Consider the following 16,699-nt stretch of genomic DNA (forward strand, 5'->3'; position numbering starts at 1 on the left):
TTCTTTAATGTGAAGTATTTTCCTGGAGTCACTTCCTTTGGGACGTTGCCATTCTTTCCATCACAACCAGTTTCCTCACTGATGTTGGTAAGTTCTGTGGCTGTATATTTAGAGGCTGTCAAACCCTGTCAGCCTTGCCACAGTCAGCATTTTCTTCTGTAACTCCATATATTCCAATTTCACTCCAGCATTACCACTTTTCATTTCTTTGCTGTACTTTCATCTTTGTTGGCCAGCCCCCTGTTTGGATTATCTGTATTTGTAAAAAGTCCTTTGGGGTTTATCACTGTAAGACAGGCAACACACTGCACTCTTGGCTGTTTGTTGTCCATTGACCAATCACCAGTAGAATGAAAGAAGGGAGGTGATTGGTCACTGATCCTGATGTTCATCTGTTATTTACATGGTGGTTTGTGGACTGAAGAGCTGGCAATGAAGTTTGTCCTTTATATAATTACTCACAGTAATGTATGATAACTGAAATTTGAGCCATGTTGTTGGGGAGTGGTAATTAACTAAACCTTGGTATAAACCATGGTAATTGAAATTTGTGCATATTAGGATTATGCGAGGCAAGAACTCTGCCTGTAATATAAAAAAGCATACTTAGATTTGGTAAAAGTGGTAAAGATAATAATGGGACTGAGTCTGAGAAATTTATGCAATAATGTAGTGTTTAAAAATATTTTTTAAAAAGTTAAAATTTAAGGAATTATAGAGAAAATCCATGAAGGGGTGTGTGTATGTGTATACATTAATACTAAGGGTAAAGGTCTGAAAGGACAAAGTTTTAGTTTGTTCTGTGATTTCACTTTTCTACATTATTGAATATTCATATGACCAAAACCTTCATTTCTATGACCTGAGTAATTTCTTCTGGCACTGGATTGGCTCCCTCTCACAAATCCTCCTCTGTAGATGACTGACTTGCTTGTTACTTTTTTTTTTTTTTTTGAGATGGAGTTTCGCTCTTGTTGCCCAGGCTGAAGTGCAATGGCGCGATCTTGGTTCTTGGCAACTTCCGCCTCCTGGGTTCAAGTGATTCTCCTGCCTCAGCCTCCTGAGTTGCTGGGATTATAGGCACCCACCACAATGCCTGGCTAATTTTGTATTTTTTTTTTTTTTTTTTTTTTGAGACGGAGTCTCGCTCTGTCACCCAGGTTGGAGTGCAGTGGCGCGATCTCGGCTCACTGCAAGCTCCGCCTCCCGGGTTCACGCCATTCTCCTGCCTCAGCCTCTCCAAGTAGCTGGGACTACAGGCGCCCGCCACCACGCCCGGCTAATTTTTTTGTATTTTTAGTAGAGACGGAGTTTCATCATGGTCTCGATCTCCTGACCTCGTGATCCGCCCGCCTCGGCCTCCCAAAGTGCTGGGATTACAAGCGTGAGCCACCGCGCCCGGCCAAGCTAATTTTGTATTTTTAGTAGAGGCAGGGTTTTTCCATGTTGGTCAGGCTGGTCTTGAACTCCTGACCTCAGGTGATCCGCCTGCCTCGGCCTCCCAAAGTGCTGGGATTACAGGTGTGAGCCACCATGCCTGAACGCGTGTTCCTTTTTGCAGCAGAGGGAATAGTGGTGTTGTAAGTGAGGCCTGCATTTATTTTTTGCAGATAAATGGAGAAGGGAGGAATGGTGGAAAAGATTACACAAGTGGCTAAAGGACTGACTTAAGGTTTTTATGTGCAGATTTTACAACTAGAGGGAGAAAACCTCCCTAAATATGTTTATTGTAAACATTTAGGACTTATTGAAGAGTATAAAGAAATAAAAATATAAAATCACTTACAGTTCCATTACTTAGATGAACTGCTTCATCACTCTTAATATTTTGGTGTATGTCCAGCCATACTCTTCCTTTTTTATACATGGATACAGACTTTTGCACTTTTATACAAGACATATTGAAGTGGCATTATACTGTACATGCTTCCTATAAGTGGATTTCCAGGGTACACACAAACTTTTAAAGCGTTTCTTTATGTAAAATTTAAAATATACAAACAAAAAAGCAAACAAAAAAAAAACCCCAGGATAGAGACCAGACTAGTACAATGAACTTAATGTACCTATCACCCAACTTCAGTGATTTCAGTACACGGTCAGTCTTGTTTCATCCATAGCCACCTACTTTTGCATTATTTTGAATCATCTTCCAGGTAAGTATTTCAGTATATTTCAGTTAAAAACTTGACATTTTGTGAAATTAACCTTCCAGAAAAGTGTTATCCATGTATACCTGACAGCAATCAGATTTAAGAAGTCTTTTTAGTTTTATTTATTTTTGAGACAGAATTTTGCTCTTGTTGCCCAGGCTGGAGTGCAATGGCATGATCTCAGCTCACTGCAACCTCTGCCTCCCAGGTTCAAGCGATTCTCCTGCCTCAGCCTCCCCAGTAGCTGGGATTACAGTGCCCGCCACCATGCCCAACTAATTTTTTGTATTTTTAGTAGAGACAGGGTTTCACCATGTTGGCCAGGCTGGTCTTGAACTTGTGACCTCAGGTAATCCACCTGCCTTGGCCTCCCAAAGTGCTGGGATTACAGGTGTGAGCCACCGCGCCTGGCCTAAAAGGCCTTTTAAAAATCTTCGTGTTACGAGTGAGATGCATATATATCATTTTCCTCAGATAATACAAAAAAATCCTAACACAGTGAATTTGGCCATGCTTATACTCCAGCATCAAACTTCTAGTTTCCCCATCAGTATATATCCCTCATAAAAATGTTGTGACTATTGATAGGGTGACCAAATAACTTATTGTCCAAACTGAGACACTTTGAGATTGAAAGGATGCACTGTTAATAATAATGCCCATATAATGAACATAAACCAGGGCTATGTTTTGGCACAGCTGGATTGTATGCTTATCCTACCATTAGATCATGCATGTAAGATATATATACACACGATCACTATATTACATAGTCAATAAGTGGTAGCATTTATTAAGTTTAAGTATTTAATATATGCCCATGCATGGATATATATTAAAATCTTCCCTTTAAAAGGGGTATTTTGAATTGGTAACTCAGAAAGTCCTAAGTTTTCATTCCTATGTGTTTTTGGAGCTGACAGTGATCATTAATTTCTTTTAAGTACTGTAGCTTTAATTTTCATAATGAAGACTTTGTATTAATATTTGCAGCTGGAGAATGCTGGAGGAGACCTTAAGGATGGCTGCCACCACTATGAAGGAGCTGTTGTCATTCTGGATGCTGGTGCTCAGTACGGGAAAGTCATAGACCGAAGAGTGAGGGAACTGTTTGTGCAGTCTGAAATTTTCCCCTTGGAAACACCAGCATTTGCTATAAAAGAACAAGGATTCCGGTAGACTTTTCACTAATCTTTTCATGAGGAGATTGAACTTAGATTGTGGAATATTTTATTATTAATTTGCTTGAGCACTGAATTTTTCTACGAAAATAAGATATGGAATGGTTTTATGAGAAATTTCCCATGGCTCTGATTTGGGGAGAAAAAGGAAAAATTTAAGCTTTCAGTTTAAAAAGATTAATTTTAATTGCACAGTTAAAAGAACTTATTATCATTTGAGTATTTTATGTTTTATAGGATTTATGGGTCAGAGTTAGATGTAGCTGTTGTGGCCATTCATTCATTTACCCAAAAGCATTTCATCAAAGGAAAGTAGGAAATTGGCTAGAATACTCCAAAGAGAAGAAATCTGTGTACAATAAGTGTTTTTGCTTCCTGTCCCAATAGACTAGTTTCTAAAGTATGGAGAAAATTTCTTAAATCTAATATATGGGCTAATTTTGACAGCTTATACTCTTAGAACTAGTCAAAGTAACAGCCAGCTTATGTAGTTTCTTCTTTTAACAACTATTTTTGGTTAATGTCATGCTTTCTTTATTTTGAGACAGAGTCTCACTTTGTTGCCCAGGCTAAAGTGCAGTGGCATGATTTTGGCTCACTGAAACCTCCACCTCCCGGGTTCAGGTGATGCTCCTGCCTCAGCCTCTCGAGTAGCTGGGACTACAGGCACATGCCACCACACCTGGCTAATTTTTGTATTTTTAGTACAGAACAGGTTTCACCATGTTGTCCAGGCTGGTCTCGAACTCCTGACTTCAGGTGATCCGCCTGCCTAGGTCTCCCAAAGTGCTGGGATTACCGGCGTGAGCCACCGTGCCCAGCCAATGTCATGCTTTTTAATGCTTTTTTTTTTAATTGTTGTTTTTTCTTAGATTAAGACTGTTAACGTAGAAGCAAGCAACTGTAGTTTATGTCCTTAATTGGCTCTAAAACTCTAATATTTAACTCCCAAAATTTAAAATTTTATTTTTCTTAAAAGAATTGTCTTTCCAGTGTGAAAGTGGTTAAAAGAACTTTTAAAGACTTCACAGACATGTGTGCATTATCCTGTGATTTCTTGGCTCTGAAGTAGAGTGAATTAGAAATTAGAAAGGCGGGTTTAAATATAACTGCTCTAGTGTTAGGATACAGATAACAAATGACTCTTTCTTTTAAACTATGGAATTTTAGAGTAATAAGGGACCCTTGAGTTTATCTAATTCAGCTGACTTTATTTACCAGTAAGAACTAGTTTTTTAGAGGGATCAAAAAACTATGTGATAAATCTTAATGGCTCTCTGTCAAATCAGAGCTCCATCATTCCCCTCACCCAAAACAAACAAAAAATCCCCAGCAAACTAACAGACTAAATAGATACTAGAATAGGATAGCTGAATACTTGGCAAGAGAAATCTAATGGTGTTTCATGTCACTTGATCATAAACAGTGTCTAGGTTCAGCTTGTACCTAGAATTTCCCTTATGTAGTAGGAGAATAGGAACTATACTCTTGTGGCTTTTATTACTGTAATCCTTCCTGTAGAAATAACTATTTGACCACCCCTTTTCTAGAACATTTTGTGACATGAGAGACATCTTAACCTACCTATTTTTATTTTTATTATTATTTTTTTGAGATGGAGTCTCACCTTGTCACTCAGGCTGGAATGCAGTGGTGTGATCTTGGCTCACTGCAACCTCTGCCTCGCAGGTTCAACCTGGCAGATTCTCCTGCCTCAGCTTGCGAAGTAGCTGGAATTACAGGCATGTGCCGCCACGCCTGGTTAATTTTTTTATTTTTAGGAGAAATGGGGTTTCGCCATGTTGGCCGGGCTGGTCTTGAACTCCTGACCTAAGGTAATCTGCCCTTTTCAGCCTCCCAAAGTGCTGGGATTACAGGCTTGAGCCACCCCGCGTGGCCCACCTATTTTTAGAAGCTTGATCTGCCTGATACATAAAACTGGTATTTGGAATGAATTACGGCTTATTGGGCCTTGTGATTGCAAGTTACTTTCAGAATAGCAGGGTAGAAATGGAAGGCTCAAAGAGTGATTAGCTTTTAAAGATTTGTTGAAATAAGACTTTCTTAATTGGTTTAAGTACTGCTTCAGTTTTATCCTTAACTAAGTCCATGACTTTTTTGTTTTTTTAATAGCACTAAGAATCTTATATCCTTGAGTTCTTTAGCAGATTAAGGGGTACTGGGCAGTCCCATGGTGGTTATCCTTTGTGAAACTAAATATAATATAATATAATCTAGAGGTCTTGATTATTAAGTATGTTTTATAAAATTTTAGCCTCTGTTTTTTTTTTTTTTGAGACGGAGTCTTGCTCTGTCGCCCAGGCTGGAGTGCAGTGGTATGATCTCTGCTCACTGCAAGCTCTGCCTCCGAGGTTCACACCATTCTCCTGCCTCAGCCTCCCAAGTGGCTGGGACTACAGGTGCCCGCCACCATGCCCGGCTAATTTTTTGTATTTTTAGTAGAGACAGGGTTTCACCATGTTAGCCAGGATGGTCTCGGTCTCCTGACCTCGTGATCCACACGCCCCGGCCTCCCAAAGTGCTGGGATTACAGGTGTGAGCCACCACGCCCAGCATTAGCTTCTGTATTTTTAAGGAGTTAGGTTATAGATCTACCCTTAGGGGTAACCCCATCCCCCTTGAGAATTTTGTTATCTTAAAGATCTCATTTATCATCTGAGTAGGTTGTCTTCCATCTCTCTTTTGCAGGACACATGCTAGCAAATGTTTACCACATCTCAGGTTGCCCATACAAAGTTCAAAAGGTGCTTTTGAGCTCATTGAAATTGCTGTTTTTTTAAAAAATGATCTAGCTTGCTGAGCATTTTTTTTTCTCTCATTGTTTTGTTTTTTATTTTTTAAAATTTTTTGTAGACATGGGGTTTTACCATATTGCCGAGGCTGGTCTCGAGCTCCTGGGCTCAAGCAATCTGCCTGTCTCTGTTTCCCAAAGTGCTGTGATTACAGGTGTGAGCCTCCATGCCCAGCCTTACTGAGATTTTTTTTTTTTTTTAATAAATTTGACTTATGTTGTATTATTCTTCTGGATGTATTATAAATCTAGCAATATACTTTGTATATTTTCATATGACAGAGAATCACTATTTAAAAAGTGTGTTGCAGTCCAAATTTGTAAGTTTAAGTTTTGATTAGATTTTACAATGCCTTTTTCTTTGAAATACAGATAAATCAGATTTATCTGCAAACTCAAAGTGAATTAGAGAGTACCTTAAATTGAATAAAGGGCCTAAGTATACCTTCATTGTGTGAGTGGGCATGTGTGGCAAACTGGAGAGCATGTGCTGCTTGAAGGTACAAGCCTCTTTATGTTTCCAATTGGTTGTAGTTATGCAGGAGTGAAGGCCCAGTGTTTCCAGATTTTTTTTTCCCTAAAGAAATTCCAGAAATAATTTTTGTGAAATTCTTGATATTAAAATGTTTAAATTTTTTTGAGTGAATACTAATGGCCAGTGTAGATGTATTAGTGGCCAGGAGAGGAACATAGGCCTCAATTTGCAGTTTTCCCTTATTATAGTAGTTTGACTCCCAAGTTAACCCATGCTCTGCAAATTATAAGGTAGCTAAATTATACTACTGGCCTGATTTCTGAGAGCAGGGCATGTGGGGCAGAATTGTTATTAGCTCCCTTTCCTGGGCTCAGGGAAAATTGTTGGGGATGGTGGATGCTGTAAACAGGCAAAGTTAGGTAATTTATACTTTCTATTCTGCCATCTTTTGTTGTAGAGTATTTTGCTCTGAGCCATCCAGGGCCTTCATAATACCTTCAGTTGTTCTGTGACCTGCTAGGCTCTGACAAGACCTGTATTTTCACCATCTCTAGAATTCTTACGTACTTCTTCCATTGATAAGGAAACAAGTAAAACAAATCCATGCTAAGTATCACAGATAGAAACATTGATATTATCTATTTGGAAGTTTGTGCTTATTAACAAGTAAATGCTGAATTGATAGACTTCTAAACATTGCAGTAAAGTACAGTAAAAATAATAAAACCATGTAGAATGATAATTCGCTGTGATATAATTAGAATTTGCTACATTCTACCAAAAACAACACAATTTCTGGATCTGTGTTGTTTCCCTCAGTGGTACAAGGGAGAGAGGGCATAGACCTTGTATAAAAATTAACAGAGATTCTTCACTGATTGTTCCTTAAATCACAGTGCTATTATCATCTCTGGAGGACCTAATTCTGTGTATGCTGAAGATGCTCCCTGGTTTGATCCAGCAATATTCACTATTGGCAAGCCTGTTCTTGGAATTTGCTATGGCATGCAGGTATGTCAGCAAATTTGTTTTGAAAGCTTACTTATTTTATTCTGTTTTGCGACTCATACTGTATTAGTATTTTCTCCCTTTAGGATATTTAAGATACTTAGTTGGATGAGAGAACTTGTGCATATTACAACTGTGTGAATTGCCACACTAGTATGGCAGAACTGGCCTGATAGGGAATCTATTTTCATAGTAGTAAGTACACTATTTCATGTAACAAAACACTATCCATTTAAAAAAAAACTTGGACATGCAAATTTACATAAAATTTTCAGAAATAGTACACAGAGCTCCTGTATACCTTTACCTAGTAGTCCGGTTGTTGACGTTTTTGAACCATTTGAAAGTTGCACACGTGATGCCCTGTTACTTATATTTCCTAAATATTAGGACACTCTTACTGCGTAACCACACTGTCCAGGTCAGAAAAGTTAACATTTACTCATTGTTAGAATCTAATCCACAGACTCCTTCACATTTCACAGTTTGTCTCATTAATATCCCTTATAGGCCACAGATCAGTCAGGATTATGTGTTGTTTTTAATTGTTGTTTCTTTAGACTCAGTCTGAAGCAGTTCCTCAGTGTTTCCTTCTCTTTCATGACCTTGAAAGTATTTTTAAAAATTATGTGTTAGTTATTTTGTAGAACATTTCCCAGCTTTAGTTTCTGTGATGATTCCTCATTGTTAGATTCAGGTTATGAACTTTTGGCAGGAGTATCACAGAATTGGTGCTGTGCTTCTCAGAGCATCTTATCATGAGGCACAGGGTGAGGATATGTGGCATGACAGGTGATGTTAACTTGTATTATTTGGTTAAGATGGTGTCTGTCAGGTGTCTCCCCTGCAACATTAATTAATAAGTATATGTACCTTGGTTTTATATCAAAAGTAAGAAGAGGCCAGGCATGGTGCCTCACAGCTGTAATCCTAGCACTTTGGGAGGCCGAGGCGGGTGGATCACCTGAAGTCAGGAGTTTGAGACCAGCCTGACCAACATGGGGAAACCCCATCTCTATTAAAAATATAAAAATTTGGCCAGGGGCAGTGGCTCATGCCTGTGATCCCAGCACTTTGGGAGGCCGAGGCGGGTGGATCACCTGAGGTCGGGAGTTCGAGACCAGCCTGACCAACATGGAGAAACCCGCATCTCTACTAAAAATACAAAATTAGCTGGGCGTGGTGGCACATGCCTGTAATCCCAGCTCCTTGGGAGACTGAGGCAGGAGAATCGCTTAAACCTGGGAGGCAGAGGTTGCGGTAAGTGGAGATCGTGCCATTGCACTCCAGCCTGAGTGACAAGAGTGAAACTCCTTCTCAAAAAAAAAAAAAAAGTAAGAATAAGTGGGGACTTACTGAGATCTTGAGATAAGATACTCTTCTTCTTTTCTTTTTTTTTTTCAAAATACTTTGTTTTTAGAGCGGTTTCAGGTTCACAGCAAAATTAAGAAGGTACAGAAATATGTTATATACCTCCAACCTCTACACATGCATAGCTTCTCCCATTATCAACATCCCACACCAGAGCGACACATTTGATATAACTAATGAACCTACATCAACACATCATTATTCCCAAAGTCCTTAGTTTACATGAGGGTTCATTCTTGATTTTTGTACATTGTATTGTTTTGGACAAATGTATCATGACATATATCTACTGTTGTAGTAGTATGCATAGTATTTTGACTGCCCAATCCTTTGTGCTTTACCTGTTCATCCCCCAAATCCTGGCAACCACTGATTTTTTTTATCGTCTTTATAGATTTGCCTTTTTCAGCATGTCATATAGTTGGAATTATACAGTATGTAGCCTTTTCAGATTGGCTTCTTTCACTTAGTAATGTGCATTTAAAGTTCTTCCATGTCTTTTCAGTCTGGGTAGCTAATTTCTTTTTAGCACTGAATAATATTCCATTGTATGTATGTATCACAGTTCATTCACTCTCATTCAGTAAGTGACAGTTTACTTATTCATCTCCTAACGTCTTGGTGACTTCCAAGTTTTGGTAATTATGAATAAAGCTGCTATGAACATCCATGTACAGGTTTTTGTGTGGACATAAATGTTCAACTTTTTCAGTAAATTCTAAGGAGAGTGATTACTAAATTGTTTGTTAAGAGTATGTTTAGTTTTGTAAGAAACTGCCAAAACTGTGTTCCAAAGTAGGTGTACAATTTTGCATTTTATAGTAAAAGCCTCTTTTTTCCTTTCAATGTTCTTTGAAAAGTGTTTGATTATGAATTTGACTTGGCAAAAAGAAATATTTTTTCCATCTAGTAGTCTTAGAAGAGCCTGCACCCTGATTGAGTTGAATATTGGATATTGGCTGGCTTCTTTTTTTTTTTTTTTGTCCCAGGGTGTAATATATTTATATAATTTATTGATTTTCTTTGTCAGAGTACTCAGTGTTAATCATATAGCACAACTTATAATATTAAATGGTTGTTAGTATATTGAGAGGCATTGTAACATTTCCTAAGTAAGAATCTCACAAGACATATTTTTAAGGCCTACTTATAGTGAAATATGTCTGAAAAATGCTCCTTTAAGAGATAATGGCTTAGTGTTTCCCCATTATGTCAGTTTCCTGATATAATTATAAGGCCAAATTGTTCTGTCATTCAATAGGATATCTTATAGCCAAAGCCAGGCCTGCTGATGTTAAATGCATAACAATTTTTGCCTTTATTGTCATCTGAACTTTTGTAGTAAGATAATGGGATATGCCGATCTTGATTATTTAGGCAGAATTTGTCCTTCCATAAAATAATGATATAGATGATGCCATCTAGCTAATGTGTTGTTTGTAAAGGACTGCCACTTAGTGACTAGGTTGGGTAATTTTAGGACCTAAATGTATACCTTTGTCCCCCATGACATTCTGAAATTTGAGCAATTTCAGTGTCTTATATACCATCTTTTCCCATTAACTGGACTCTCCTGACAGAGGCTTTCTAATTGCTTCCTGGTGATTCTTTGCTTTAGAAGAAAAATGTCTATACTGCTTCCTTTATATCTCTTACTGATTTACACCCCGCAGCCTAAAAAATAGAATATTGGTAGAGCTTTTGAAACTTTCTTTGTATGTCTCCATTCACATTCTTCTCTTCCTATCAGAGGTAACCAACTTTCCTGAATTTTGTTATTCATTCCCTTTCTTTTTTTTACAGCTTTGTACATACGTTTATATTCCTAAATAATATATTAGTTTTGCCTATTGACCTATATATAAGTGAAATCATACTACCTGTATTATTTTCAGCTTTGGTTTGGAGATTCATTCATGTTGGTACATTTTATTGTAAATTATTCATTTTCACTATTGAATTTGTTTGAATATAGCATGTTACTTTTACATTCCAGTGTTCATAATGTTGGCTTTCTAGTTTCTTTCTATTATAGACAATATTGCCGTGAATATTTTTGTACTTGTTTTCTGGTGTTGTACATACACAAAATTTTCTCTAGGTTAACTGGCAGTGGGAATGCTGGGTCATAATGTACATTTTCAGCTTCTCTAGGTAAATGATATTTTTTTCCCTCAATTTATGTTCCCACAGCAATATATAAAAACATCTTCTGCTCTGTATCCCTGCCAACCCTTGACATGATTAGATTTTTTTTTTTGTATTTTCTTATCTGCAAAGGTATTAAATAGGGGTCACATTGTAGTCTTAAAGTTAATTTTCCTTGTTATTATAAGATTCATACGTTTATTTGCCATTTGTGTCTGCTTTACTATAGACACTTGTTCATTTTTATATTAAATTGTCTTTGTTACTGTGTTGTGGGAGCCTTTATATATTCTAGATACTAAACTTTTCCCAACTATATATGTTGCAGATACCTTCTGGGTTGTGACTCGTCTCTTCACTCTTTATGGTTTCACTTGGCTTCTTTATATACTTCCAGAAGATTTTGTCAAATTATTTTTATTGGGCAGAATTTCCTTCCCTTTCTCCCTTCCCAATCTAAAACTTATAAAACTTTGACATATCAGAAAGATAAGAGGAGCTGATCTGATTGGGTGGTGGGCCTGGAGTACTCTATGGGTTTCTTTGAGGCAGTTAGAATCTTGGGGTTTATCCAGGAATCCATATTGGCCACATACTTTGCTAGGGCCCTTGGGCTGTGAAGAGACCTGAAGACATGGAGGAGAGAACATAGTCTATTTTGATAATCACTTTAGTTTGAATGGACTGGAGTAGGAAATGAGGGGGAAGGTGAAACCAAAAATTAGACAAGGGCCAAGTAAGGAAGTCTTGTGATTAATATAAGGAACTTGGATTTTATCCTGTAGACCAGGTGTCAGTAAGCTATGGCCTGTAGACCAAATGTGGCCTACCACCTGTTTTTGCATGACCTGCAAGCAAAGAATGATTTTTTACATTGTTAAATGATTGGGAAATTGAATAAGAATTATATTTGGTGATGTGTGAAAATAAAATTCAAGTCTGTGTCCATAAATAAGGTTTTATTGCAACAGTCACACCCATTTCTTTGGAAGTATTGTCTATGGATGCTTTTGAGCTACAGTGGCAAGAGCTGAATAGCTGCTACAGACACAGTAGGGCCTGCAGAGGCTAATATTTTTCTCTGGCCCTTTAAGAAAGTTTACCAACCCTTGCTGTAGATGCTAGAGGGCTAATGAAGAATTTAATCATAGACTAACACAATTATCTTTATATTGTAGTAGCTAACATTGGTAGGTCTCCAGAATATTGCTGGAAGATGGACAAACTAGAGTCAAGGGAACTGATTAGACTGTAGCAATGTTTCTTAAATTGCATGTTAGTTAATGTGCTACAGAAAAGAGTTTTGTTTCTGAGTCTTTAGTTTGACAAATACTGTGTTAAACAAGTGCTAGCAGGTGTCTTTACTGCTGGAGTGAGCTCAAACCTTTATTGTGGGACAGTTTATTGTGAATGCCTAAAAGGAGAATGTAGAGGGCACAATTTGCTAATGGTTTTGAAGAATATGCTACTCTGAGTTATAAGAATGCACATTTATTTAAGTCATCTGTCTTATTTTCTGTCAGGGGCTGGGTCAGCCTGCATTACACATTGTTAAGGCAGATATCTTCTGATACCTGTTGTGGAACAGATGCACTAAGATGAGTGGGAGTGTTTATATCACTGCAGATTTAATGTTTGCAAAAATCTTGTGTATATTTATCTATTGTGGGAAGTTTGGGGCATGTAAATGATAAATAAGAAAAGAAGACTGATTAACAGAGGAGGTGCTGAATTGAAGAGACCATGTGAAATCAGTCTATAAGTGTATGGGACTTGAATAGATGAGCTTAACTGAAAGGCCAGATTTTCTTGCTTATCCCATCTCTACAGCACAGCCTTCAGCAGGCTTTCAGGCTGTTCCTTTGGAGCCAAAGATTAAATAGCTTGGAAAAATTTATTGTCTAATTCTTGTTCTGGTACAAGGTTCTTGTTGTCTGCTGTATCTTTTTCTAAACTCAGAATACCTTTTAAAATGCTTTTAAATCAAACTCAGATGTAAGTAATTAAGATATCTCTATTTTTAAGCAGATGAATTCATTAAAGTACACTAAGTAGAAAATCTGCCAGTGTTTAACACAAATTAACCGCAGGTCAAATTTTGAATCCAATTTTATTTTATAACAATGCCTGTTAATAACTGTATAGTTATATATAACAATACCAAATGATCTACATTTATTAAACTCCTTTTATTTTGGGGATACAGATATATCAGGTATTCTGAAAAGAAATAATATAAATTATTAAATCAGTATAACAAAATGGGTATTTTTCTTTTGATTTCTATTAACATTAATTTTTTTCTTTGACCAGATGATGAATAAGGTATTTGGAGGTACTGTGCACAAAAAAAGTGTTAGAGAAGATGGAGTTTTCAACATTAGTGTGGATAATACATGTTCATTATTCAGGTATTACATTTTTAGATGAATAAGAACAGTAGTAATTAACTAATTTAAAGTTGATACTATTATTTTTAACAATTGGAGATCCTATAATTCATAAACAAAATTAAAGGTATGGTAGTGACCACAAGTGCAATTGTCATATTTGCCTTCCAGTTGAGTGTCAAGACAATATGGGATGGTGGTGATGTTAATAGGGAATAAGGAAGGTATTTAAGAAATTTGAAAATGCCTGTGCAGTTGTGGAACTGTACTTGGAATCATATGTTGTGATACCAACATTTGTATTTTCCCTTTTCACTCTTTGATCTGTTTTTAAAGATTATTATTTTTCTTTTTCTTTTTTTTTTTTTTTTCGAGACAGAGTCTCCCTCTGCCACCTGGGCTGGAATGCAGTGGCACCATCTCAGCTCACTGCAACATCCGCCTCCTGGGTTCAAGCGTTTCTTCTGCCTCAGCCTCCTGTGTAGCTGGGACTACAGGCGTGAGCCACCACTCCTGGCTAATTTTTGTATTTTTAGTAGAGACAGGGTGTCACCATATTGGCCAGGTTGGTCTCGAACTCCTAGACCTCGTGATCCGTCCACCTTGGCCTCCCAAAGTGCTGGGATTATAGGCGTGAGCCACCGCGCCATGCCAAAGATTATTATTTTTCAAAGGAAGATTAATAAAAAAGCCAAGGTTGCTCAAAATAATTTTTTCAGCTGAAGTTACTCATTGTCAAAATGAGTTTGAAATCCAGTGCTTGTTCAGCTTCATAATGGAGAGGTGTTGACACTTACATTCATCCTTATTTCATGTGACTCATCTTGAGAAACATTTTAGGAATCTTGTATGTGATATACCAGAAGAAGCTTTAAACATAAAGATTTGGTTAAGATTTGACATTTTTCTGTCTTTCTAGTTCTAAAATTCTGGGACTGTATCACAACCTATACTATTCCTAAACAATGATGGCAACAACAAACCCCAAAATATCTTTTTGGCATTAATATACTTTATTTTCTTGCTTTATTTTTAATTTACATTTTTATTCCTTAGTATTATTTATTATTTATTTTGTAATTTAATTTAATTTTTTTTTTTTTGAGACGGACTCTTACTCTGTCGCACGCCCAGGCTGGAGTGCAGTGGCGCAATCTTGGCTCACTGCAACCTCCACCTCCCGGGTTCAAGTGATTCTCCCACCCAGTCTCCCGAGTAGCTGGGATTACAGGCGAAATTTTTTGTATTTTTAGTAGAGATGGAGTTTCACCATATTGGCCAGGCTGGTCTTGAACTCTCGATCTCAGGTGATCTGCCTTGGCCTCCCAAAGTGCTGGGATTACAGGCATGAGCCACCGCGCCTGGCCATTCCTTAATATTATTTAATATCGAGTTCTTAGTCAGATTTTCCATAACATAAACAGTATATTTTTATGGTTAATTTGTTTGAATCAGGGTCCAGAGAAAGTGTACACATTTCATTTGATTAATGTTACTTAAGTCTCTTAAGTAACACTTTCTTAACTAAGTGTCATTAATTTGTTTGGCACTAGAGGTCCACATTGGTACTGGGTTGTAATTGTTTCTAGGACTTCCAGATAACAGCTGGGCAGTACCTAGTCTTTTAGAATTAGAAAACAGAATCATTAGTGTATACTTATTTCCAGTTAAAATGAAAGATTATAGGGTTTTTACCTAACTCTTTTGATTTTGTATCTCTCTAAAGCTGAAAATGTTGATTGCCAATTATATTAATTATTTGTTTTAACCTACAGTATGCCTGTATCTATACTGTACTTATAGTTACAGGATAACAGTTTCAGTACTAAGTCCTATTACTACTTACATAAGACTACCAAATGAAGTGCCAAGGTCTTTGAAATACCTGTTCTTAACATAAATCTCAACAGATATATAATGTTGAAATTATTGTTCTGTAATCTCTTGAAATTATTCCTGTGTGTCTGGTTATACTACCAACTTCATATATTTGTTCTAGTTTCTTTCCAATTTTTATGGATTGCCTTTTTTAAGGTTTAACTTTTTTTATTGGCTTTATTTGTAATGGACGTAATATTTGATTCTAGCAGTATTCCATTGTCACTTTTTTTTCTGTTTTTCTAATCATGTATGGCAAGCTTGTGTTTCTAAAACAAAAGAACCCATGAATCATGTTTTTAATTAAGATATTTGTGTATTTTGTTTTTTGTACCTTTAGGGGCCTTCAGAAGGAAGAAGTTGTTTTGCTTACACATGGAGATAGTGTCGACAAAGTAGCTGATGGATTCAAGGTTGTGGCACGTTCTGGAAACATAGTAGCAGGTGAAAATTCTAAAAATTTTGCACAGTTCATTTAAAAAACTTTATCTAAAGAGTAAGCATATGCTTCTGTATGAGGTACTCTTTGATTTTTCCTTTTTCTTCTGAGCCGAGATCGTGCCACTGCACTCCAGCCTGGGCGACAGAGCGAGACTCCGTCTCAAAACAAAACAAAACAAAACAAAAAACAGACAAATAAAATAAAATTGGCTGGGAGCAGTGGCTCATGCCTGTGATCCTAGCACTTTGGGAGGCTGAGGCAGGTGGATCACTTGAGGCCAGGAGTTCGAGGCCACCTGGCCAACATAGTGAAACCCCATCTCTACTAGAAATACAAAAAATTAGCTGGGCATGGTGGCACACACCTGTAATGCCAGCTACTTGGGAGCCTGAGGCATGAGAATTGCTTGAACCCAGGAAGCGGAGGTTACAGTGAGCCGAGATCATGCCACTGCACTCCAGCCTGGGTGACAGAGCAAGACCCTGTCTCAAACAAAAAAAGAAGAAAAAAATTAAACCATAGAGGCAGAGACTGTGAGAAATTAATTGTGGTTATTGCTTATTTTCAGCACGAAAAATTTTAATTTGTGAATATTTTCTCTATAAAGGCATAGCAAATGAATCTAAAAAATTATATGGAGCACAGTTCCACCCTGAAGTTGGCCTTACAGAAAATGGAAAAGTAATACTGAAGAATTTCCTTTATGATATAGCTGGGTGCAGTGGAACCTTCACCGTGCAGAACAGAGAACTTGAGTGCATTCGAGAGATCAAAGAGAGAGTAGGCACGTCAAAAGTTTTGGTAAGCAAATTATTATCCAGAAGTCTACAAATTTATATCA

The 16,699-nt window shown here is 37.3% G+C and overlaps 1 protein-coding gene across 1 annotated transcript in view; it reads left to right on the top strand.

The window, feature by feature from the left end:
- Positions 1-16,699, top strand: part of GMPS (guanine monophosphate synthase) — a 64,366-nt gene that overhangs the window by 20,212 nt on the left and 27,455 nt on the right. Inside the window, exons 2-6 of the mRNA XM_003256332.3 lie at positions 3,147-3,328; positions 7,518-7,632; positions 13,462-13,559; positions 15,757-15,860; positions 16,466-16,659. Coding sequence (XP_003256380.1) covers positions 3,147-3,328; positions 7,518-7,632; positions 13,462-13,559; positions 15,757-15,860; positions 16,466-16,659 — 693 coding nt within the window. The remainder of the gene's footprint in view (positions 1-3,146; positions 3,329-7,517; positions 7,633-13,461; positions 13,560-15,756; positions 15,861-16,465; positions 16,660-16,699) is intronic.

Source organism: Nomascus leucogenys, chromosome 11 (assembly GCF_006542625.1).
Source record: "Nomascus leucogenys isolate Asia chromosome 11, Asia_NLE_v1, whole genome shotgun sequence".
Taxonomy (NCBI): Eukaryota; Metazoa; Chordata; class Mammalia; order Primates; family Hylobatidae; genus Nomascus; species Nomascus leucogenys.